Source organism: Pan paniscus, chromosome 20, assembly GCF_029289425.2.
Source record: "Pan paniscus chromosome 20, NHGRI_mPanPan1-v2.0_pri, whole genome shotgun sequence".
NCBI lineage: Eukaryota > Metazoa > Chordata > Mammalia > Primates > Hominidae > Pan > Pan paniscus.
In genome coordinates this window covers 58,312,558-58,339,224 of record NC_073269.2, presented here as the reverse complement: position 1 = coordinate 58,339,224, position 26,667 = coordinate 58,312,558, and the positions used below count along the sequence as shown (strand labels likewise).

Sequence of the window (26,667 nt, the reverse complement as noted above, 5' to 3'; positions counted from 1 at the left end):
TAGAGACATATACAATATCAATTTATTGATAGACTCAACATAGAAAAAAATGTGAAATTACCCCAAATTGATACACAGGGTTAATATATTTACTATCAAGGCACTTCGTAGATACTGACAAGATTATCCAAACAATTACGTAGAAAAGCAAAAAACAAAACAAACCAACAGAAATCCCAAAAAACCTGGAATAGCTCAAACATCTGAAAAAAAAGATAGAGGAGCATGCTCCAGGGAGGTGAAGGTTGCAGTGAGCTGAGATCACACCATTGCACTCCAGCTTAGGCAACAAGAGTGAAACTCCATCTCAAAAAAATAAATAATAAAATAAATAAATAAAATAAAGATAAAGGGTTGGAAACACTTCACGTTACTTCAAGTCCTCTAATATGGTGAAAGCATTTTTTCCTTTTTCATATTTACAATAAAACATTTATACCTGCCATTGTCTTGTGCATACTCTTGTCAAAAATAGTCTCCAAACAACAGTCTCATTTTTGTGTCCCCTAAAATTTTCACTAGAGTGACATTCGGAAAAAATGTATTAAGCATAGCATCTGGCCGGGCGTGGTGGCTCATGCCTGTAATCCCAACACTTTGGGCGGCCAAGGCGGGCAGATCACCTGAAGTCAGGAGTTCAAGACCATGCCTGGCCAACATGGTGAAACCCCATCTCTATTACAAATACAAAAATTAGCCAGGTGTGGTGATGGTGCATGTCTGTAATCCCAGCTATTCGGGAAGCCGAGGCAGGAGAATCACTTGAGCCTGGGAGGCGGAAGCTGCAATGAGCCAAGATCGCACCGCTGCACTCCAGCCTGGATGACAGAGCAAGACTCTGTCTCAAAAAAAAAAAAAAAACAAGCATAGCATCTGGATGCAATGTATAGAAAAAGAAAAAAGTAAAAAAAAATATGTGTCTATATATACATATATAAACACAAAATATAATTTTATTAGAGTTGAAAATGAACCATGGAATATATTGCTTGATGCTGTAATGGGAAAATGACATTTCCATAGCTTTTGGGAAAATGCTCTTCTAGTAATATCATATTTATAATAAATATATTTTAATAAATCATATTATATAATACATTATATTTATTATAAACCCACACAATAATTTTCATTGTCTACTATAAAAAGCATCTTAGGCAATTTTACTAAAAAATATTTCACAAGTGTTTTCAACAATCATATTGTGCAATGAGACCTGTATCTGTAACTATAAAAGGAACGTAAGATATTATCATGAAGAAAATCAGAGTCTTTCCTAACCAAGATGGCAGGAGCTTCCAGAGGAAGCATTCAGTGTTGTCCTAGAGTTGACTGCATTTTGTGATGTCTGAACACCAACGCCTTTTACACCTCTGCACTCCCTCTTCCTATTCTGCCCATCTGGCCAACTGAAAAATCCTCAGTGCCCACTCCTTTGGCACCAGCTGAAAGTTCAAACCACAAGTGGGCACCCCTGCCCAAGCCCTATCCCTTAACAATCATCATACCCCAAGCCAGTCACCTATGCCGATTCCCTAGTCATATTTGGACCAACCGGGGAAGTCTACCCTGCTCTCCCCAGAAAGCCTCATTATGGAGTAAACATTTTGAGATCACATTAGTGAATGGCATCATCATTCTCAATACCCAAACCGAACTTCAGGTGGATGTCAAAGCAGTTCCAGAAGAATGATCACAAGTTCAAACTACCAAAAAGGTTATAAGGGTGAAAATGTGAAGTTTCTAGTTAATCTACCAAAGCAAAACGAAATTCCCAATCTGTGTGTTCATCCTCAAGAGAACATTTCTGAACATTAATATTTTTTCAAATTATGTCACGGAGTGCTACGAGGTCAACAGCAAGATTGTTACAATATTTTCATCCTGAAGTCCACACTTTGTCCTATTTTCCATATTACTGTATCTGTATTTTTGCTTCCTGAAAATGAAGGTGCCTGCCATGGGTCTTACTTGGCACACAAGAAAAAGGCACACAGAAACATAATACAGTGCATGTTTATCAACAGTGATGAACATTGAGGGCATATGATGATGAAGCTGCACTGTTATGTGATTTTCACTTTACCCACAAAAGCATCTTAGGGCAGAGTAGAGAGGTAGGCCAAGTGTGGTGGCTCATGCCTATAATCCCAGCACTTTGGGAGGCTGAAGTGGGCAGATCACCTGAGGTCAGGAGTTCGAGACCAGCCTCACCAATATGGAGAAACCCTGTCTCTACTAAAAATACAAAATTAGCTGGGCATGGTGGCACATGCATGTAATCCCAGCTACTCGGGAGGCTGAGGCAGGAGAATCACTTGAACCTGGAAGGCGGAGGTTGCGGTGAGCCGAGATCACACCATTGCACTCCAGCCTGGGAAACGAGCGAAACTCCATCTCAAAACAAAACAAACAAAAAACAAAAACAAAGAGTAGAGAGAATAACTTAAATACTATTACCCAAAATCATACTTACCCAAGTGTATATACCCACAAGTGCATGTCATTTCATTTCACACACAAAATCGTTGTGGATGCTTCAACCTTAAAAATCCTGGCCAGGCGCAGTGGCTCATGCCTGTAATCTTAGCACTTCGGGAACCCGAGGCGGCTGGATCACCTGAGGTCAGGACTTCGAGACCGGCCTGGCCAACATGGTGAAACCCCACCTCTACTAAAAATACAAAAAAATTAGCCGGGTATGGTGGTGCATGCCTGTAATCTAGCTACTTGGGAGGTGTAGACAGGAGAATCACTTGCACCCGGGAGGCAGAGGATGCAGTGAGCCGAGATCGTGCCATTGCACTTCAGCCTGAGTGACAGAGCAAAACTTCATCTCAAAAAAAAAAAAAAAAAGGAATACTATGCAGCCATAAAAAGGATGAGTTCATGTCCTTTGTGGGGACATTGATGAAGCTGGAAACCATCATTCTCAGCAAACTATCACAGTGACAGAAGACCAAACACCCCATGTTCTCACTCATAGGTGGGAATTGAACAATGAGAACATGTGGACACACGGCAGGGAACATCACACACCGGGGCCTGTCGGGGGGGTCGGGGGCTGGCAGAGGGATAACATTAGGAGAAATACGTAACGTAAATGACGAGTTGATGGGTGCAGCAAACGAATATGGCACATGTATACCTATGTAACAAACCTGCATGTTGTGCACATGTACACTAGAACTTTAAGTATAATTTTAAAAATAAATAAAAATAATTTAAAAATCCTAATGGTGCCTTATTATTGTCTGCTAAAAAGTATCCTCCTGAGACGAGATAAAACAATATTGGTAGAAAGAAGGTGAATCATTCACACTTTGGAAAATTTCAACTTTATTGTTCCAAACATGAGAAAATCCAACAGTTGCAAATTATGCCAGCAGTTAAATGTGAATCCTACTCAAGAACATGTTCCATTGGTAGTTTTGATTAAACTCTCTACTCTAACTGTTCTCTCTTCCATTTGAAAAATCAGAGTACTTTTTAATCAGTCTTTGCTAAACAGCAGCTATTGCTATTCAGTGGAGACGGTGGCCACCATTTCCCCTGCATCGTCTCTCCTACGTAATCAGTCCCTAATGACCTCTCTTCCCATAAAAATCCCTGTGTCCTAAAGTCATGGCGTGCTCTATTTCATGGTCATTTGTAGAGCACAGCAGCACTGTGCCTGTCAGGAAAAGAGTGTGCTAACTGCAATAAGCATGATGACTGCCATCACGGTTTTGTTATTCTCTGTCCACCTCCATGGTCTCTAAATCAGACAATCTTTAATCTGAAAAGGCAGTGTCCTTATTCCTCCAGGAAATTGGATAGAAACGCTCCTCATCTAATGATGTCAGCCCTGTCATCTTACTGATTCTTTCCCAGACCACAGTGAAAGGCCTGTAGGGAAGGCACATGAAGAAATTTCAAAGTTCAGGTTGAAGTCATAAAAACTAGCCTTTTTTTTCTTTTGAGACAGGGTCTCGCTCTGTCACCCAAGCTGGAGTACAAATGGCAAGATCAGAGCTCACTGCTCAAACTCTCAAACTCCTGGGCTTGAGCAATCCTCTTGCCTCGGCCTCTTGAGTAGCTGGAACTACAGACACATGCCAAGGGCCTGGCTTACTTTTTTTATTTTGTAGGGATGGGCCTTGCTACGTTGCCCATACTGATCTTGATCTCCAGGCGTCAAGTGACCCTCCTGTCTTGGCTTTCTATTGTGCTGAGATTATAGGCATGAACCACTGCCCCTGGCCTTTCAAACCCAAATAATTTTTTTTTTTTTTGAGACGGAGTCTCGCTCTGTCACCCAGGCTGGAGTGCAGTGGCGCGATCTCAGCTCACTGCAACAACCTCTGCCTCCCGGGTTCCAGCGATTCTCCTGCCTCAGCCTCCCGAGTAGCTGGGATTACAGGCACCCGCCACCACGCCTGGCTAATTTTTTTGTATTTATAGTAGATATGGTGTTTCACCATATTGGCCAGGCTGGTCTCGAACTCCTGACCTTGTGACCCACCTGCCTCAACCTCCCAAAGTGCTAGGATTACAGGCGTGAGCCACCGCGCCCAGCCAATTACATTTTTAATAACCCGAATATTACAGATCATTTCCACGTGTCCTTGCACCCTTTATACACATCATATCATTAGGTTCAACATATTTTGACTTGTTGGCCTTGGCACACACAATCCATTTGTGTGGTTTCACCAAAGATGAATGTTTCGATGTCTAGTGATTTGGTAGGTCTCGATACAGCCCGTGCCACATATAGTACATTTAAATGATTTCTTTCTAGTATAGACTCTCGGATGTTGATTACTGCTAGAACTTATGATAGAGTTTGCCAAACTCAGTTTGTAAGGACTCTCTCATGAACACTTCTCTGATGCTGTACAAACCATGAACTGTGCCTAAAGACCTTACCACACACATGGCATTTGTAAGGTTTCTCTCCAGTATGGATTCTCTGATGATTTGCAAGGTGTGAATTCTGAGTGAAGACTTTGCCACACTCATTACATTTGTAAGGTTTCTCTCCAGTGTGAATTTTCTGATGTCGTGCAAGATGTGAAACTTGAGTGAAGACTTTGCCACATTCATGACATTTATAAGGTTTCTCTCCATTATGATTTCTCTGATGAACTGTTAGGGAGAACTTGTGCCTAAAAGCCTTGTCACATTCTTTACATTTGTAAGGTTTCTCTCCAGTGTGGATTAACAGATGGGTGGTGAGGCTTGAATGCCCACTAAATTCTTTGCCACATTTATTACATTTGTAAAGTTTCTCTCCTGTATGAATTCTCCAGTGTTGTGCTAGGTATGAACTGCTACTATAAACCTTGCCACATTTGTTACATTTATGAGGTTTCTCTCTAGTATGAATTTTCTGATGTCGTACAAGGTATGTAATTCGACTGAAGACCTTGCCACACTCATTACATTTGTAAGGACTCTCTCCAGTATGCACTTTCTCGTGTCGTGCAAGGTATGCAATTCGATTGAAGAGCTTGCCACACTCTTTACATTTGTAAGGTTTCTCTCCTGTACGAATTCTCCAATGTTCTGCGAGGCCTGACTTGTCCCTGACGGTTTTACCACATTCATGACATCTGTTAGGTTTATCTGCAGTGTGGATTACTTGATGATTAGGAAGGCTTGAAGACACTCTGAAGACTTTGCTCTGCTCATTACATTCGTAAGGTTTTCTCCTAATGTGTGCTTTCTGTTCTTGTGACAGCAATGGAAAATCAACAAAATCATTCCTATGTTTATTAAATATCTGGGTTTTGACCCCAGAGTAAATTCTTTGAAGTGGCAAAACTGAAGAACTGTGGCTGATGAACTTTTGAACTTGATTACATTCATAAATCTTCCCTTCACCTTGAAATATCTCCAGTTCTGGCAGAGGTAAGTGAAAGGTTAATCCAAGTTGATTTGTAATAGGCTTGTTTCCTGCTTTGCTTCTCACTGCACAGCTCCTCCCTAGGAAAGCAAGTAAAGAGTATAATTTGAACCCATGGTTCTGGCATGTTTTTTGCATTTTTTTTTGAGTTGGAGTCTGGCTTTGCCACCCAGGCTGGAGTGCAGTGGCACGATCTCGGATCACTGCAAGCTCCGCCTCCCAGGTTCCCGCCATTCTCCTGCCTCAGCCTCCCAAGTAGCTGGGACTACAGGCGTCCGCCACCACGCCCAGCTAATTTTTTTGTATTTTTAGTAGAGACGGGGTTTCACTGTGTTAGCCAGGATGGTCTCGATCTCCTGACCTCGTGATCCGCCCGCCGTGGCCTCCCAAAGTGCTGGGATTATAGGCGTGAGCCACCGCGCCCGGACTCTGGCATGTATAGACCCTGATGGAGGAAGTGGAATCTGCCTCATCTGATTCAGACACTGGAAGAAATATCAGCATAGTATCACACTGGCAGTGGAGAAAACCCAAAAGGGAGGGTGATGCAATGGAGCAATGGGGAATCTGCAGGACTCAGGAGGATTACAGGTGAGTTTGAGAGGGATTATGAGTAGAGAAATACAACAGAAATTGAAAGCTTCTAAGAAAAAGCAGGATGAGCCTCTTAGGGAAAATAAGACACTTATGAGCAGCTGCATAGGTCAGGTGTGGTGGCTGTAATCCCAGCACTTTGGGAGGGCGAGGTGGGCGGATCACTTGAGGTCAGGAGTTCGAGACCAGCCTGGCCAAAATGGTGAAACCCCGTCTCCACCCAAAAATACAAAAATTAGCCGGGTATGGTGGTGTGTGCCTGTAATCCCAGCTACTCAGGAGGCTGAGGCCGGAGAACTGCTTGAACCCGGCAGGCAGAGGTTGCAGTGAGCTGAGACTGTGCCATTGCACTCTAGCCTGAGTGACAGAATGAGAATCCGTTTCAAAAAAAAAAAAAAAAAACCACATGCGGTGGCTCACGCCTGTAATCCCAGCACTTTGGGAGGTCAAGGTGGGTGGATCATGAGGTGAGGAGCTCAAGACCAGCCTGATCAACATGGTGAAACCCTATCTCTACTAAAAATAAAAAAATAAAAAAAATTAGCCGGGTGTGGTGGCGTGCGCCTGTAATCCCAGCTACTCAGGAGGCTGAGGCAGAAGAAGAATCACTTGAACCCGGGAGGCAGAGGTTGCAGTGAGCCGAGATCGTGCCACTGCACTCCAGCCTGGGTGACAGAGCGAGGCTCTATCTCAAAATAAATAAAGTAAATAAATAAAAATAAAATAAAAGGAAAATTAGAAAATATCTTGATATAAAGGAAAATGTAAATATAACACAGCAAAACTCATGAAATGCAATAAAAATAGTGCTGGAAGGGATATTGTAATGATGTATGCATACATGAAAAAAAAAATGGCTGGGTGTGGTGGCTCACACCTGTAATCCCAGCACTTTGGGAGGCTGAGGTGGGAGGATCTCTTGAAGCCAGGAGTTGCAGACCAGCCTAGGCAACAAAGTGAGACCCCCTATCTCTAAACAAAATAAATAAAATAAAATAAAATAAATTATTGTTTTAATTAGTGAGGCACAGTGTCGTGTGCTTGTAGTCCCAAATACGCAGGAGGCTAAAGTGAGATCATCACTGGATTCCAGGATCTATGATCATGCTGCTGCACTCCAGCCTAAGTGACACAGTGAGACCCTATCTCTTAAAAACTAAATAACTAAACTACAATGAAATAACGTATAAACAACCTAACTTTATATCTCAATAAAGAAAAAAATGAACACGACCAGGCACGGTGGCTTACGCCTGTAATCCCAGCACTTTGGGAGGCCGAGGCGGGTGGATTGCCTGAGCTCAGGAGTTCGCGACCAGCCTGGGCAACAAGGTGAAGCCCCGTCTCTACTAAAATTCAAAAAATTAGCTGGACGTGGTGGCGTGTGCTCACAGTCCCAGCTACTTGGGAGGCTGAGGCAGGAGAATTGCTTGAACCCGGGAGGCGGAAGTTGCAGTGAGCCGAGATCACACCACTGTACTCCAGCCTGGGCGACAGAGCAGGACTCCATCTCAAAAAAAAAAAGAAAAAGAAAAAAATGAACACTAAGACAGCAGAAAGAAAAAATAAAGGTTAGAAAACAAAGAAAACAGCAGAGAAGCACTAGAGAAAGTCAGGAAAGTAAGAGTTCACTCTTTGGGTAAGACTGACAAAGCCTTACCTAAACTAGAAAAAAGAAACATGAAGCATACGACCGAAATAACTACAATTAGAAAGGTAAAAGAGGACATTACAAACAAGTCTACACAAATAAAAATGGAAATTAAATGAGACTCAACAATTATATAACAAAAAATGTTAACCAAGAAAAAAATGGATAAATTTGTAGATAGACACCACTTACCAAGACTTAACAATGAAGTAGAAAATCTAAACACACCAGTAACAAATAAGAAGACTGAATCAGTTATTAAATACCTACCAACTAAAACAGCAATGGACCAGATGACCTCAGTGTAAAATTCTATCAAATATTGAAAAAAGATTTAACACCAATCCTCAAAATCTGCCGTAAGGTTGAGGAGGTGAACCACTTCTACACTCATTCAATGAGGCCGGTGTTACCTTGAAAGCAGAGGCAAAGGCCCTAAAGAAAACAGCAGAGCAGGCTGGGCGCAGTGGCTCATGCCTGTAATCCCAGCACTTTGGGAGGCCAAGGCGGGCAGATCACGAGGTCAAGAGTTCAAGACCAGCCTGACCAACACAGTGAAACCCCGTCTCTACTAAAAATACAAAAATTAGCTAGGCGTAGTGGCACGCACCTGTAAGCTACTTGAGAGGCTGGGGCAGGAGAATCGCTTGAACCCGGGAGGCGGAGGTTGCAGTGAGCCGAGATCACACCACTGCATTCCAGCCTGGGCGACAGGGCGAGACTCCGTCTCAAAAAAAAAAAAGAAAACTGCAGAGCAGGCCGGGCACGGTGGCTCACACCTGTAATCCCAGCACTTTGGGAGGCTGAGGCAGGCAGATCACCTGAGGTCAGGAGTTCGAGACCAGCTTGGCCAACATAGTGAAACACTGTCTCTATTAAAATATAGAAGTTATCCGGGCATGGTGGCAGGTGCCTGTAGTCTCAGCTACTTGGGAGGCTGAGGGAGGAGAAGCACTTGAGCCCAGTAGGCAGAGGCTGCAGTGGGCCGAGATCACGCCACTGCACTCCACCTTGGGCCACAGTGAGACTCCATCTTAAAACAAAACAAAACAAAACTGCAGAGCAATATTCCTGATTAATCTAATACAAAAATCCTCAACAAAATGGTAGCAAAATAAATTCAGCAGCATATTAAAATGGATCACACCTCATGACCAAGCAGGATTTATTTCAGGAATGCAAGAAGGATGCAACTTTGGAACATTAGTCTATGTAATACCCCACAATAACAGAATAAAGAAAAAGAAATCCATGCAATAATCTCAGCTGATGCAGAAAAACATTTGAAAAACCTCAGCAATTATGATAAAAACACTCGCCAGGCACGGTGGCTCATGCCTGTAATCCTAACACTTTGGAAGGCCAAAGCAGGAGGATCGCTTGAGCTCAGGAATTCCAGACCAGCCTGGCTAACACAGCGAAACTCCACCTCTACAAAAAATACAAAAATCAGCCAGGCATGTGGTTGAGGTGAGAGGATTGTTTGAGCCTGGGAGGTGGAGGCTGCAGTGAGCCAAGGTCAAGATCACGACAGCATGAGACACCCCCCCCAAAAGAAAAAGAAAAAAAAAAAACAACACTCAACACACTAGGACTACGAGGAACTTACTTAACATAATAGAGTCCATATATAAAAAGCCGAAAGGTAACATCATACTCAATAGAAAGAATGAAGGCTTTTCCTTTATAATTAGGGGGGGAGAAAGCCCAGTTGGATTCTTTCTTTCTTTTTTTTTTTTTTTAATTGAGCTCTTCCGGGATCCAGGTCTTTCTTGACTCTCTGGTCTTACATCATTAAAATGCAGTGGTACCCACTTGTGCTTATTAGCTCTCTTTCATTGATTACTGACTGGGTGCACATCCATTATTTCTATTCAGAATCCCTCCCTTGGTATCCAGGGAGGACACGTTCCAGGCTCCTCTGTGTGGTGTTATGATACACATATACCTTGGTTTTTGTCCACAGTTCCTGGCTCATAACTCCCATAGCCCTTGCTACAGTCTTTGGGTATAATGTTGGGTTAGACCTTCTCTGCAGACCTTAAGAAAAATAACCTCTCCAACCTTCTCCTCCTCTCCTTTCACCTGCCCTAAGGCAGGACTCTAACTTTCCCCCTACCTTTCTGATTGCGGGTCTTAAGACCTCCCCAGAGAGGGTCCTGCTGTATACCCTGGGGGAAGGAATGCTGATGTCACAAAGCTTCCATGAAAACCCAAGAGGACTGGGTTTCAAGAGCTTCAGGATGTCTGAACACATGGCGGCTTCCTGGAGAGTGGCACGCCCAGGGAGGGCTTGGAAGCTCCACAGTCCTTCCCCCATACCTGTCCCACACGTCTCTTCATCTGTACCCTTGCAATATCCTTCATAATAAACCGGTAAACCTGAGTGTTTCTGTGACTTCTGTGAGCTGCTCCAGCAAACTAATTGGGCCCAAAGATGGGACTGTGGAAACCTCAACTGGAAGCCAGTTGGTCAGAAGTTTGGAGACCCAGACTTACAACTGGTGGGAAGTGGGGCAAGTCTTGGAGACTGAGCCCTAAACCTGTGGGACCTGGCCCTATCTCCAGATACAGTGTTGGAAGTGAGTTGGAGGACACCCAGCTGCTGTCTGCTGCTTGGTGTATGGGGAAAAACCCCCACACCTTTGGTCAGAGAAGTCTTCTTCTGTGTTGATAATTGTCGTGGTGGTGCGAGAGCAGAGGAAAAACATGGTTTGCGAGTTTTGTGCTAAAAAACCCTGAGATACCAAAATGTGTGATGCTCAAGTCCCTTACTATTGGCCTTCATATCCATGGTTTCTTATCTGCAGATATAGAAAGACCAGGCCATGGTTAGAAGCATAGAATTGTCAGCACCAACCACCATCCTCCAGGAAGGGTACAGGGGCTGGAGACTGAGTTAATACCAATCATGCCTAAGTAATGAAGCCTCCATAAAAGTTCCTGAGAGCTTCCACATGCTGAACACGTGCGGTGGGCCTGGAGGGCGGCACACCCAGTGAATCTTCCCACGTGCCTCGCCTTGTGAATCTCCTCATCTGGCTGTCCATCTGTATCCTTGGAAACATCCTTCCTCATGAACCAATGAACATAACGAAGTGTTTCACTGAGTTCTGTAAGCAACCCTAGCAAAGTAACCAAACAGAAGAAGGGGGTCGAGGGAACCCTGACTTGTGGCTGGTTGGTCAGATGGAAAGGTGACAACCCGCTACTGGCAATTGGTGGCTTAGGTGGGGGACAGGCTTGGGAACTCAACCCTTAGCCTGTGGGATGTGACTCTAACTCAGGTAGATAGTGTCACCAATGAATTGCAGGAAACCCCAAAACTGGTTGTTGGTGGGGAGAAATCTCCACACATTTTGGTGACCAGAAATGAAGCATTCTGTGCCAAGTGGCATGTGAGAGTAGGAAAACACTGACTTTTTCCCACCTCAAACAGACCTGAACAGGCAAAGAGGGCTTGAAACAGCTCCATGCAGTTTCCAGGACCCAGATGCAAAAGACAGCAGCCTGTGTTTTCCCGTCTCCCCATCAGGTCTTACCAGTACAGGAAATGGGCAGATCATGAATAGGTCAAGGAGGCAGGTCTATGCAGACCTCAGCTCTGATGTATAAGGACAGAGAACTGAGCATCAGATAAAATCCCATACAGGAAGAGACCACAGGGGAAAGGGACTCCTTTGAAACAGCGCTCTCTGTGACCCTCAGAATCAAGGACTAAAGAGTTGACAGAAGCCACATGACAGGGTATTGTCCATCATGATAAAAGCCTTTGCTTTTGCCTCTGTTTGGGCTGCAGTAACAATGCAGGGCAAAAACATAAAACTATTACACATCTAAACGACAGCGTGGGCTGGGTGCGGTGGCTGACACCATAATCCCAGCACTTTGGGAGGCCGAGGCGGGCGGATCATGAGGTCAAGAGATTGAGACCATCCTGGCTAACAAGGTGAAACCTTGTCTGTACTAAAAATACAAAAATTAGCTGGGCGTGGTGGCGCACGCCTGTAATCCCAGCTACTTGGGAGGTTGAGGCAGGGGACTCACTTGTACCCGGGAGGCGGAGGTTGCAGTGAGCTGAGATCACGCCATTGCACTCCAGCCTGGAGACAGAGCAAGACTCCATCTCAAAATAAATAAATGAATAAATAAATACATACATACATAAAGGACATGGTGACAGGTGGGGGTAAAGAAAGATTTATCTTAAGAACTCACAGGATTTAAACTCTTATTTCTCCACACAATTCTCCCACTTATAGAGTTTCCCAAACATGATTTAATAGTGTGGCTCTGGTAGGCAAGGGGCACATGCCTATAATCACATCACTTTGGGAGGCCAAAGCAGGAGGACTGTTGAAGCCCAGGAGTTCAAGGCTGCAGTGAGCTGTGATGGCCACTGCACTCCAGTGTGGGGGACAGAGACTGTCTCAAAAAAAAAAAAAAAAAGTGTGGCTTTCACTCTGTCCATCTGAGCTTACCTGTGTTGATATCTTTGATACCTTCCCACCTATCTGGATTTTTTGCTACTTTCATTTCATTCTCCACAGCCCAGGGCTCTGTCCTTTGCTTCATCATGGAGATAATACTCAGGTCAGGAAGACAGATTCCTGTTTATAAAAGAAAGAATCAAGATGTGCTGTGATGTCTCCAAAATCCAAGCCCTCTGTTTAGGCAGCAGAGATGATATTAAAAATTAATCCTTTATGCCAGTTAGAATGGCGATCATGAAAAAGTCAGCAAGCAACAGATGCTGGAGACAATGTGGAGAAACAGGAACACTTTTACACTGTTGGTGGGAGTGTAAATTAGTTCAACCATGTGGAAGACAGTGCAGTGATTCCTCAAGGATCTAGAACCAGAAATACCATTTGACCCAGCCATCCCACTACTGGGTATATACTCAAAGGATTATAAGTCATTCTACTATAAATAAATAAAAAAACGAATCAAGAATTCAAGAAAAACATTTCACAAATTCACCCACAGACTGTCTGCTTCTGAATGCTTAGGGAACTGTGTAATAATTGGACATCGAACTCTCTTCCAAGAACTACAGAATCAAAAGCACAGGGGTAGAAAACAGGGAACTGGATATTTTAAAAGTTTGTCATAAGGTTTTATGCACACTTAAGCCCAGGTACCACCCAAAGGTGTATCATGAAGGATACAGAATGTCTGAAGAAAGGGGGCATTTCAAGTCCAGAAAGCATACGGGAGCTTTTCATTTCTGAGTCAACAGGGTTTCTTTTTTTTTGAAACAGAGTCTTGCTCTGTTACCCAGGTTGGAGTGCAGTGGCATGATCTCAGCTCACTGCAACCTCTGCCTCCTGGGTGCAAGCGATTCTTCTTGCCTCAGCCTCCCGTGTAGCTGAGATTACAGGCATGCACCGTGACACCTGGCTAATTTTTGTATTTTTAGTACAGATGGGGTTTTATCATTTTGGTCAGGTTGGTCTCGAACTCCTGACCTCAAGCAATCCACCCACCTCGGCCTCCCAAAGTGCTGGGATTACAGGCATGAGCCACCGTGCCCAGCCATGTCAACAGGGTTTCAGTCTCAGTCAAGCAATGCAGGGGCTCCCAAGAGGCACACAAGGGAAAATGCAGAGATACTAAGGGCAGACCCCAACTTCTGGAGGGGCATTATCCTTACCCAGAGAGACCAGGTTCCTGTAGTTCTCCAACATCACATCCCTGTACAAAGCCTTCTGCACAGGGTCCAGGCATTTCCACTCCTCCTGAGAGAATTCTATGGCCACGTCCCTGAATGTCAAGTGTCCCTAAAATAAAAGATGTATTTGACCAACAGGGTATGGAGAGAGTAATTATGTTCACACGAAATGAGAAGAGGGTTGTAAGGACTGAGTCAACTGAAGTGCTGACGTGAACATTCTGACATATCCACATTAAGGTATTTTTGAGCTAGTTATGTGTCTGTGATTGAGTTTTATTATACTTTTCCATAAAAAGTTATGATATTCTTTAAACTAGTGTAGATTTTTCATTCAATATCTACCTGAGCTAGCATACAAGTGTCTCTGAAGACGCCAACCACTTGTATTCTAGCTCAGGTACACAATGAATATCACTTGGTGTGTCGAACATAATACCTAACACTTCTATAGAATTGTGGGTTAATTTTGTGTCTGGGAATTAAGATCAAACCTAAAGAATCAAGCAGTTAAGTAACAGATCAGCATCAACAGTAAACTGACAATTACCTAACTGAGTAAAGTTAAGTTCATGGACAAAAATCTCAATCTGCATAAAAGGTCATTCTATATGCATACACACGTATCCTCCTCATAATACATTACTATTCTTACTGCCATTAACTCATTAACGTGACAGTGTAGAACACATTTTTTTTATTGACAGAGTCTCAGTCTGTCACCCAGGCTGGAGTGCAGTGGCGCAATCTCGGCTCACTGCAACCTCCGCCTCCTGGGTTCAAGTAATTCTCCTGCCTCAGCCTCCCGAGCAGCTAGCATTACGGGCACGCGCCACCATACCTGGCTAATTTTTGTATTTTCAGTAGAGACAAGGTTTCACCATGTTGCTCAGGCTGGTCTTGAACTCCTGACCTCATGCGAGCCACCTACCTCGGCCTCCCAAAATGCTGGGATTACAGGCGTGAGCCACCGCACCCGGCCCAATAGTGTAGAACACTTATAAGGTCATGGAAAGTATTTCAGATGTAATTTCAACTGTTCAAAATATAATTTTTTTTTTTGAGATGGAGTTTTGCTCTTGTTGCCCAGGCTCAAGTGCAATGGTGCGATCTCGGTTCACCACAACCTCTGCCTCCCAGGTTCAAGGGATTCTCCTGCCTCAGCCTCCCGAGTAGCTGAGATTACAGGTATGTGCCACCACACCCAGCTAATTTTGTATTTTTAGTACAAATGGCCTTTCTCCATTGGTCAGGCTGGTCTCGAACTCCTGACCTCAGGTGATCCACCCGCCTAGGCCTCCCAAAGTGTTGGGATTACAGGCGTGAGCCAACACGCACGGCCAAAAGTGTTGGCTCACGCCTGTAATCCCAGCACTTTGGGAGGCCGAGGCAGGTGGATCATGGGGTCAGGAGACCAAGACCATCCTGGCCAACATGGTGAAACCTGTCTCTACTAAAAATATAATAATTAGCTGGGTGTGGCGGTGCATGCCTGTAGTCCCAGCTACTCGGGAGGCTGAGGCAGAAGAACCGCTTGAACCCAGGAGGCGGAGGCTGCAGTGAGCTGAGATCACGCCACTGCACTCCAGCCTGGGCGACAGAGCAAGACTCAGTTTCAAAAAAATGAAAAATAAAATTAAAATTTAAATTTAAAAATTCTTATAAAATGATGTTGTAGCTTAACTATAGGCTTGCTTATCCATGCACTCATGCAAACACATCACATGTACACACTTACACACACTTAGCTTATAAAGTAATACACATATACAATTTACACATCAGATGAAATAAGGAGTTGTCTGTCAATGACCTATTTTTTAGATGATATTTGTCATCTTTTTTAAAAAAAATTCTTAGAGACTGGGTCTTGCTATGTTGTCCAGGTTGGGGTACAGTGAGTAATCATAGCACAGTACAGCCTTGAACTCCTGATCTCAAATGATCCTCCCTCCTCAGCCTCCCAAGAAACTGGGGCTAACGGTGCACATACTGCCTGGCAGTCATTATTATTTTTGCTAATGTGTATTTCAGCATCTTTGCAATAATAAAAATGTATAAATAGTACTCAGTTTAGTTTATAAACATTATTGTATATTAAGCTATTTTTAAAAAGTAGACCAGCTGGGAGCGGTGGCTCACGCCTGTAATCCCAACACTTTGGGAGGCTGAGGCGGGCGGATCACCTGAGGTGAGGAGTTCGAGACCAGCCTGGCCAACATGGTGAAACCCCGTCTCTGCTAAAAATGCAAAAATTAGCTAGGCGTGGTGGCGGGCACCTGTAATCCAAGCTACTCGGGAGGCTGAGGTAGAACTGTTTGAACCCAGGAGATGCAGGTTGCACTGAGCCGAGATCACACCACTGCACTCCAGCCTAGGCAAAAGAGTGAGACTCCGTCTCAAAAAAAAAAAAAAAAAAAAGAAAAGGTAAATCATGAAAAAAAAACATAGAAACTTGAACTCCAGTCACAAATACCTATTTTCAAATATATAAATATAATATGTTTTAAAATTTATGTGAGGTCTTACTATGTTGCCCAGGGTAGTTTCAAACTCAAGAGATCCTACCATCTCAGCCTCCCAAGAAGCTCAAATTATAGGCTTATACTACTGCACTAACCCATTGCTTTGTCCATTAAAATTTATTCTCTAGTGAGAATTACAAACCACTGCTCAAAGAAATCAGAGAAGACACAAACAGAAAAACATCCCATGCTCACGGATAAGAAGAATCAATATAATTAAAATGACCATACTGCCCAAAGAATTTACAGATTGAAGGCTAATCCTAATGACATTCTTTGCAGAACTAGAAAAAACTATTTTAAAATTCATATGCAATAAAAAAAGAGCCTAAATAGCCAAGGCAATCCTGAGCAAAAAGAACAAAGCTGGAGGCATCAAGTTATCCAACTTCAAACTATACCACAAGGCTACAGTAACCAAAACAACATGGTACTGGTACAAAAACAGGCACAAAGACCAATGGAACAGAATAGTCAGCCCAGAAATAAGGCCGTGCATCTACAACCAACTGATCTTTGACAAAGCTGACAAAAACAAGCAATGGGGAAAAGACTCCCTATTTCATAAACGGTGCTGGATAATCAGCTAGCCACATGCAGAAGATTGAAGCTGGACCCCTTCCTTATACCATATACAAAAATCAACTCAAGATGGATTAAAGACTTCAGTGTAAAACCCAAAACTATAAAAACCTTGGAAGACAACTTAGGCAATACCATCCTGGACACAGGAATGGGCAAAGATTTCATGACAAAGACACCAAAAGCAATCATAACAAAAACAACAATTGACAAGTGATATCCAATTAACTTTAAGAGCTTCTGCACAGCAAAAGAAACTATCAACGGAGTGAGCAGACAACCTACAGAATGGGAGAAAATTTTTGCAAACTATGCATCTAACAAAGGTCTAATATCCAGCATCTACAAGGAACTTAAACAAATTTACAAGAGAAAAATAACCCCATTAAAAAGTGGGCAAAGGGCCAGGTGCGGTGGCTCATGCCTATAATCCCAGCACTTTGGGAGGCTGAGGCAGTTGGATCACCTGACGTCAGAAGTTCCGAGACCAGCCTGGCCACCATGGTGAAGCTCCGTCTCTACTGAAAATACAACAATTAGCTGAGTGTGCTGGCAGGGGCCTGTAGCCCCAGCTACTCGGGAGGCTGAGGCAGGAGAATCGCTTGAACCCAGGAGGCAGAGGTTGCGGTGAACTGAGATCACACCATTGCACTCCAGCCTGGGCGACAACAGCGAAATTCCATCTCAAATAAACAAACAAAAAAAGTGGGCAAGGGACATGAAGAGACACCTCTCAAAAGTAGACATACATGTAGCCAACAAGCATATGGAAAAAAAGCTCAGTATCACTGATCATTGGAGAAATGCAAATCAAAACCACAATGAGATACCATCTCATCAGTCAGAATGGCTATTACTAAAAGTCAGAAAAGGCCCGGCGTGATGGCTCACGCCTGTAATCCCAACACTTTGGGAGGCTGAGGTGGGTGGAGATGGTGAAACCCCATCTCTACCAAAAATTCAAAAAATTGCCAGGCGTGGTGGTACACGTTTGTGGTCCCAGCTACTCAAGAGGCTGAGGTGGGAGGATTGCTTGAGCCTGGGAGGTAGAGGTTGCAGTGAGCCAAGATTGCACCACTGTATGCCAGCCTGGACGACAGAGCGAGACTCTTGTCTCCAAAAAAAAAAAAAAAGGCAGAAAAGATTTCCTGAATTTTTATTGCAGAATTTACCAGGTACTTGTGCACATTAATACGTGATTTCTGTGGGCAGCTTCTCTAATCCTGGCCCACAGAGAGCTGACAGTGCATCCAGATGTGGTCCCTGAACAATCCCTGCTGCCCAACAGCACTGACACCACGGGGCCCTCACCCCCGTCTCCATCCATGTCTGGGTGTGAGCCCTTCCCAGGACCACGCCCAGTGCAGCCTCTTTCCAAGTTCATGTCACCGAGTCACAAGAGATGGAATCTAAGCGAGATGAGAGGGACTGAAGGAAGGCATGGGTGAGTGCGAGCAAACCTGTCAGGCAGGATGCTTCAGACTCAGAGAAGATTCTCAACTTCAGCACCCGGCATTTCAGGAAGAAATAAGAAACAGAACAATCTACTGAGAATATCACTTTACCTGAGTAAGTGGCATCCCTGACTCTTCTGGGCTTCTCCTTCACATAACATGACTTTTTTTTTTTTTTTTTTTTTTTTTTTGAGACGGAGTCTCACTCTGTCACCCAGGCTGGAGTGCCGTGGCCCGATCTCAGCTCACTGCAAGCTCTGCCTCCCGGGTTCACGCCATTCTCCTGCCTCAGCCTCCTGAGTAGCTGGGACTACAGGCGCCCGCCAACACGCCCAGGTAATTTTTTGTATTTTTAGTAGAGACGGGGTTTCACCGTGTTAGCCAGGATGGTCTCGATCTCCTGACCTCGTGATCCGCCCGTCTCGGCCTCCCAAAGTGCTGGGATTACAGGCGTGAGCCACCGCGCCCGGCCAACATGACTCTTTAGAAGTCAATCCTGAATGTCAAAAATATGCTGTTTAGGATTTAGAATCAACATACTTTCTTCCTGTGCCACAACCACACACGCAGGGAAGACCTCACCCTGTGGAAATACGGTCCTCTGCTGCCCACTGCATCAGAGTTGATGCCGGGACAATAAACTCGTACAGGAAGAACAAGTGAGTTTTTGGCCCCTTTCTTCAGAACCCGCTCCCCTCCTGGAGAAGCCCACACACACGCCGCAGCAGTGGGGAGCCGGGCTGGACTAAGCTCCCCTTCAGGGCGCAGACCTGGCTCTGACCAAACCCCACGCAGAGCACAGCAACCCCTCACCTCTTTGTGAATCAGAGGCCGAACTCAGCCTTCAGAAACGAGGACACGGCTTCGGTGCTCAATGCTGGATACAGAATACAGTAAAATCCCTTTATCCAAGGGGATACGTTGCAAAACCCTGAGTGAATGAAACTTGGAACAGTACTGAACCCTATTTACTCCACTTAAAGGATGCCTGTGACAGATTCTCACTGACATATCCAAATTGCCAACATCAATGCTCATGTGCTTGGGAGGCATGTTAAGTAAAATAAGGATCACTTAAACAAAACCAATGAGATACTACAAAATTGGATCTGATCAAAAAGACTACTATTAAAAACAAAACAAAACAAAAAAGAAGACTATTAACAGATTGATGGGCAGACAGAGTATACAGTGCGTGGGGTCTGTATCCATGGATTCAACCAATTATAGACTTAAATAATTTAAAAAAGACAAAAGGAAGCAATATACCAATATAAAACAGCAATATAATAAAAATAATACAAGAAAACAACCCAGTATAACAAGTATTTACATAGTATTTATATTTAATTAGGTATTACAAGTAATCAGATGTTTACAGTATATGGGAGGATGCAGAGGATGTGCATAGGTTATATGCAAATACAGTCACGCATTGCTTAATAACAGGGACATGTTCTGAGAAACGCATTTTCAGACCATTTCATTACAGAGGGAACTCACGCAAACCAAGATAGCATAGCCTACTACACATCTGGTATATATAATACAGCCTACTGCTAAAAACCTGTAGGGCATGCTATGTCCTGAATACTATAGTCAACTGTAACAATGGTAAGTACTCGTAAGTCAAAACATATCTAAATATAGAAAAGGTACAGTAAGGCCAGGCACAGCGGCTCATGCCTCTAATCCCAACACTTTGGGAGACCAAGGCAGGTGGATCATCTGAGGTTGGGAGTTCGAGACCAGCCTGGCTAACATGGGGAAACCCCATCTCTACTAAAAACACAAAAATTAGCCAGGCATGATAGTGGGTGCCTGTAATCCCAGCTACTCGGGAGGCTGAGGCAGGAGAATCACTTGAACCCAGGAGGCGGAGGTTGCAGTGAGCCAGGATTACATCACGGCACTGCACTCCAGCCTGGGTGACAGAGTGAGATTCTGTCTCCAAAAAAAAAAAGAAAAAAAGAAAAAAAAATACAGTAGTCATATGGTATAAGAGTTTAAAAAATGGTACACTTGTCTAGGGCACTTACCATGAATGGAGCTTGGAGGACTGGAAATTGCTGTGGGTGAGTGAGTGAGTGATGAATGAATGTGAAGGTCTAGGACATGACTGTACACTACTACAGGCTTTATAAACACTGCACATTTAGGCTGCACTAACTTCACAAAAAATACTTTTTTCTTCCTTAATAAACTAAGCTTACTTATTGCAACTGTTTTACTGTATAAACTTTTAAATTTAACTTTTTGATTCTTTTGCAATAACAGCTTAAAACACAAACATGTTGTACAGCTATACAAAAATATTTTATCTTTTTACCTTAATTCTCTAAACTTTTTCTTGTTTTTAATTTTTTTTTAACCTTTTTAAACATTTTTGTCAACAACTAAGACACAAACACACACATCAGCCTAGGCCTGCCCAGGGTCAGGACCATCAGTGTCACTGTCTTCCAGTGCCACATCTTCTCCCACCAGAAAGTCCTCCTATGGTAACAATGGTTTCTCCCAGACGCCTCCTGAAGGACCTGCCTGAGGCTCTTCTAGAGGCATCACTCCTTTCAGAAATACGTCCATGGTGGTTTGCTTGCTTTGTTTCTTTTGTCTTCCTAAATGTTCTTATGAGCAGATAATGCATCATGGACGCTCCTTTCTATTAATGAAAATCTTTAGGTGTTGGTGCCTATGTTTTCAAACCTTTTAAGGAGCTTGTCAAGGTCTGCAAAAGCTTCTGCTATATCTTTAACTGTGAATTGCCTTGAGAGTACTTTCTTTTTCTCCTTCAGTTTCCTATTGGCTCATTCTTTTTTTTTTTTTTTTTTTTTGAGATGGAGTCTCACTCTGTCGCTCAGGCTGGAGTGCAGTGGCATGATCTTGGCTCACTGCAACCTCCACCTCCTGGGTTCAAGTGATTCTCCTACCTTAGCTTCCCAAGTAGCTGGGACCACAGGCATGTGCCACCATTCCTGACACTACTGACCTCAAGTGATCCACCTGCCTCGGCCTCCCAAAGTGCAGGGATTATAGATGTGAGCCACCGTGCCCAGCCAGTTCCCTATTCTCTTGCCTCTTCTTCAGCTACATGTTCCTGTATCAGTTCCAACGACTCCTCATTAACCCATTGCTCATGAACCACCTCTAAGAGATTCTCAATGTCATCCTCCTCCACATCCAGGTTAAAGCTGTTTGGTAACGCACTAGGTTCGTTTCCGCCAGCATCACCACAAATACAAGGAATGCACTGCACTATGATGTCATGACTGCTCTGAGGTAGCCAGGCAACAGGAATTTTTCAGCTCCAGTGTAATCTTATGGAACCACCATCACAGGTGTGGGCTGCTGTTGACCGAAATGTCCTTATGTGGCATGTGACTGTATTATGCAATTTTATATAAGGGTCTTGAAGATCATCTGATTTGGGTAGTCTTGGGGGGATCTTGGAAGCAAATCCTATGTGATACCGAGGGATGACTATATAGGAGGACATACAGGACAAAGAGATGATTCAAGTCCCGGACAAAACAGAGTGGGACAGTGAGAGATTGTGTCATCCTACTCAGAAGGGTGAGAAATTGAAAACTTGTGAATTCTTCATTTCTGGAACTTTCCACGTAATACCTTGGACTGTGGTTGACCATGAGTAACTGGAACCTCAAAAAGTACACTGGCAGATAAGGAGAAACTACTGTAGAATCAACTTCAAATATTAAGGCTGGGCCCAACCTGAGTACGTGAATGGGAATCTCAGGTAAGAGGCTAAGGGCACAAGACGTGTATCTGCACTCCAATGTGAAACCAGGGGTGAGCTCCACTCAGACGGGGCAAGCCCAGCACACCCCCACCTTCTGGCTCTGCTCTACCCTTGGGTCTTGTTACCAGGATTTACGTAGTGGACAGCAAAAGAGCAGAAAGAAACATCCAGAGCAGGCAATGTGGACCACAGTAGGAGTAAGGGTGTAGCTGGAGTGTTAAATGTAGGGTGGAGAGGAACACAGAACCCTCCATGAAGAAGGTAATATCAGAACAAAGACCTGGGGAAGAAAAGGTGTTTGCACCTGCAGCTGACAGGCTAGAGATGTCCAGGCAGAGGGACAGCCCGGGTGGAAGCCCTGAGGCAGGAGCAACCCTGGCCCCAGGAAAGAGGTCTGTGTGGCTGCAGCAGAGGGAACGAGGGGGACACAGGGAGGAGATGAGCTCAGAGAGGTCCTGGGATGCAGATCACACAGGGATGAGGCCACCAACATTTCTCTCCCATACCTCCAAAGAATTTCAGAAACAACAAATTTCCTCATCTGTTTTAGTAAATATGTAATTCTTTATGTTATAAATTAATGTACTTACAGGCTGGGCATGGTGGCTCATGCCTGTAATCCCAGCACTTTGGGAGGCCAAGGCGGGCAGATCACAAGGTCAAGAGATCGAGACCATCCTGGCCAGCATGATGAAACCCCATCTCTACTAAAAATGCAAACAATTAGTTGGGCTTGGTGGTGCACGCCTGTAGTCCCAGCTACTTGGGAGGCTGAGACAGGAGAATTGCTTGAACCCGGGAGGCGGAGGTTATGGTGAGCCAAGATCGCACCACTGCACTCCAGCCTGGTGACACAGCAAGACTCCGTCTCGAAAAAAATATATATTAATGTATTTACAATGTAACATCTTACATATTTTGAACATATGACAAGTTCAGCTAAGCCCCAGGAAGTACAGGGTCACCCTCATCTGAGATGTGCAGGACTGCAGGGGAATGCATTTGGGGGAGTTCAGAAAGTGGCACATACGAAGGTGGAGATGCCTGTTAGATGTCCCAGCAGAGAAGTGAGGGGACAACTGAACACAGGTTTCTAGACCTCAGGGCAGAGGTCTGCAGGGCACATGGAGACAGGTAGATGGGGTTCAAAGCCATGAGATGAGATGATAAGGAAGGGTAGTGTGTGTGAAAAGAGATGAGAAGAGTTTTGAGATTCCAAGCCTATTCAACATAGGGAAACCCAGTCTGTACTAAAAAATAAAAAAATTACTCAGGTGTGGTGGTATGCACCTAGAGTCCCAGCTACTTGGGAGGCTGAGGCAGGAGGACCTCCTGAGCCCAGGAGCTCAAGGCTGCAGGGAGCTATGATTGCACCACTGCACTCCAGTCTGGGTGACAGACTGAGACCGTGTCTTAAAACCAAAAACAAAAATGAAAAAACCTAAATCATGGGACACTCCCACATTCAGAGAAGACAGCTTCAGGAGACACCAGCAGAGGAAACTGGTAACACAAAAATCTGAAACAAAGTAATTAAACTTAGAGATGTCTTCAAAGCTAAGAAAAAAGAACAGGGAATGATCAGCTGTGCAACATGTTGCTAAGAGGAAAAGATGAGGATAGGAAATTCAAAATTGGACTTCGAAACACAGAGATCACTGGTGCCTCTGGGAAAAAAGGATCAAAGGAATGGTGGAGGTGAAAGCTTAATTGGAAGGGGGTAAATCAAGAACTGGAGGCAAGACTGAAGACAAATATAAACAAGATTTTAGTGTACTGTGTTCTCAAATGGAGCGTTGAAGAGGGGTACTCACTACAGGGAGAGATGTAATTAATAGAATATTTTTTGTTTTAATCATGGAGGAGTGGCAAGAAAATAAAGGCTTCATCTGTGCTTTTTTTTTTTTTTTGAGACAGAGTCTCACTCTTGTCACCCAGGCTGGAGTGCGGTGGCGTGATCTCAGCTCACTACAACCTCCATCTCGGCTCACTGCAACCTCCACCTCCCGGGTTCAAGTGATTCTCCTGCCTCAGCCTCCGGAGTAACTGGGAATACAGGTACGTGTCACCACACCCAGCTAATTTTTGTATTTTTAGTAGACGTGGGGTTTCACCGTGCTGGCCAGGCTGGTCTGGAACGCCTGGCCATAAATGATCCACCCGCCTTGGCCTCCCAAAGTGCTGGGATTACAGGCGTGAGCCACCGCACCCAGCCAGTGTGTCTGTGTGTGTTTTAATGGACAATGCCTCCATGTGGGTGCACTAACCAAAGTAATCCCTTGAAGTAAATATTGGTGATGCCAGAGGAAGGATGTCACACTGTCCTGAGACTGTGAGTAGGGCTGGCACCTGGTGCACTATCGCAGAGTCAGCAACAGCCAGGGGGAGGGACAGACCACTCCCAGTTACTACTGAGTAGAGATCACAGGCCCTGAGACAGGTGGGTGGGCCGGTTGGAGATCTCTTCCCTTTACTGGTTGAGATGGAAATGTGCACGAGTTTTTCCGCATACTGACCAGTTCTCTGGCACACTCCCAGCTGGATGACCCACAATTTATCTCAATTTTGATAATATCTACCTGGAGATAGAATCAGATCCCAGTTAAGGACTCAGTCCCACAAGACTGCCCCTCACCTCAGATATGAATAAAATTAACGGTTTCCAAAACACACTCCTCTATTTTGATTTGCTAGGATGGCTCTTCCACCTGTATCCTTTGTAATAACCTTTATAACTGATAGTAAACCTAAGTAAAATTTTCTCTGAGTTCTGGGAACCATTCCAGCAAATTAATAAAATGTGAGGAGGCCGGGCAAGGTGGCTCAAGCCTGTTATCCCAGCACTATGGGAGGCCGAGGTGGGCAGATCACCTGAGGTCTCAGGAGTTCACGACCAGTCAGGCCAACACGGTGAAACCCTGTCTCTACTAAAAATACAAAATTAGCCAGGCGAGCTGGCGGGCGCCTGTAATCCCAGCTACTCGGGTGGCTGAGGCAGGAGAATCGCTTGAACTCAGGAGGCTAAGGTTGCAGTGAGCCGAGATTTTGAGCCCCTCTCCTCTCCCGCAGTTTCTCCCTTCTTCCCTCTATTCCTTCTTTTCCACTTCATCTGCTCCATCTTGCAATTTTTTTCCTCTTGTTGCTCTTTCTCTCCAATCTTTTGATTGTCTCCAATCTCCATATATTTCTGCCTCTTTCTTCTCCCATCTGTGCTCCTCCTGTTAAATTCCCTCTTCTCTGTCACGCCCCCTTGTCCCTACTGTCTGGCAACCCCAGATCTCTGGGGTGGTTCTCCCTTTGCCCTCCTTGTCACTGGCTGCCCCCTCTTGCTGTGCCAGCACCACGCTGCTCGGTCTGCCCTGGCTCCAAATCCCTCCTCCTCTCCCCAACTTTGTCTGAGGAGCCTCCCGCTTTGCTGCCCCTCTCCCTACCTTGCTGTCCTTCATCTGTCTAGAAACAGAACTTTTCTCTACATTTCTCGAGTTGCTTTTCTCTCCCTGCTACTTCCTGGGGTGCTTCTTTCACTTTGCAAATCTCTCACCCTCCCTCTGCGTTGCCATCTTGTTATGGATCTTCCTCATTATTTTCTCTCTAAATTTTTCTGTTTCCTCTACCTCGCTCTCCATCTCTCTTTCACTTCACATTCACAGGGAGGGGACTGGAATAAAATACCCACCTCCTCAAGAGCACAGTTTCCAATGGGAGGAATTTGGGACGGAAGAACACTGGGTGCCCTGAGATAGGTCCCGGCCACCTCCCCCAACACAGGATCCGGAGAAGCCGTGACTGCGAAAAGGCCTGGGGACAGAAGGGAACGGCCCAAGGAGGACTAGGGCGGCAGGCAGATCAGGGGTGGGGTCTGCAGAATCCCCAGACCAGGCAGAGGACGCGGCCCCTCCCGAATGGCGGCTGCGGCGCTGCGCCCCAGGGCCGACAAGGACAAGGCTTGGGACCCGGAGGGCGTGGATCCGCCTCGCAGGTGGGGACTTTACGTGGCGCGGGGCTGGCGGAGGGGTCACTGAAGGCTTTTAAGCAGGAAAACGGCGCGAAAGCAGCTGCCTACGCGGCCCTACGGCAGAACGACCGGAGACAGAACCAGCCCTAGGGCGATTTTAACACTCTGACGGGACGCATGAATTTACTCGGGGTGGAGAGAGCGGTGCGGGGATTTCAAGGTCTATACCGCCCCCCACATCCCGGGTACAGAAGCGTGAGGGCACCGCTAAGCGAACACTTAATCTAAACAAAGGAAAACTCACGCGCCGCAGTTGCGCCATATCTCCACGCCATCCGCTTCCGGGTCTGCAGGCGGCTGCGCGCGAACGGAGAGGCCGGGCCGGGGCGTGGCCAGCGACGTGTGGGCGGGGCCTGAATGCTTATTGGACGGGGCCTGCGCTTCCCTCCTCCTATCTCTGGGCGTGTCTCGGTTTTCCGCGTTTTGCAAGCCACACTTGCCAGTTAGGCTGGAGTCGCTCCACGGTTTGTGACCTGGGATCTCACTAGGAGGGTCAACGTCTGTTGTTTGGATCCAGGAAAG

The 26,667-nt window shown here is 45.0% G+C and overlaps 1 protein-coding gene across 2 annotated transcripts; it reads right to left on the bottom strand.

Annotated features, from left to right (window-relative positions):
* ZNF766 (zinc finger protein 766) lies at nucleotides 1-26,667 on the bottom strand. Of its 2 annotated transcripts, XM_008959786.6 has the most exons (4): nucleotides 26,390-26,662; nucleotides 13,792-13,918; nucleotides 12,617-12,745; nucleotides 1-5,970 (listed from the first exon to the last, which is right to left on the bottom strand). In XM_008959786.6, exons 1-4 carry the CDS (start codon nucleotides 26,405-26,407, stop codon nucleotides 4,838-4,840), a joined length of 1,407 nt encoding a protein of 468 aa, XP_008958034.1. In that variant the 5' UTR covers nucleotides 26,408-26,662; the 3' UTR covers nucleotides 1-4,837. The 2 variants fall into 2 exon arrangements, with proteins under 2 accessions (XP_008958034.1, XP_057156639.1); XM_057300656.2 differs by lacking the exon at nucleotides 12,617-12,745 and having other exon boundaries at nucleotides 26,390-26,667.

What these genes read in the sequence shown, in the direction of transcription:
- ZNF766 (XM_008959786.6), bottom strand. An exon ending in CAGGAACCTGGTCTCTCTGG is followed by an intron (nt 12,746 to 13,791) that starts GTAAGGATAATG and finishes TTTTATAAACAG; the next exon opens with GAATCTGTCTTCCTGACCTG. An exon ending in TATCAAAGATATCAACACAG is followed by an intron (nt 5,971 to 12,616) that starts GTAAGCTCAGAT and finishes TTGCTTTCCTAG; the next exon opens with GGAGGAGCTGTGCAGTGAGA.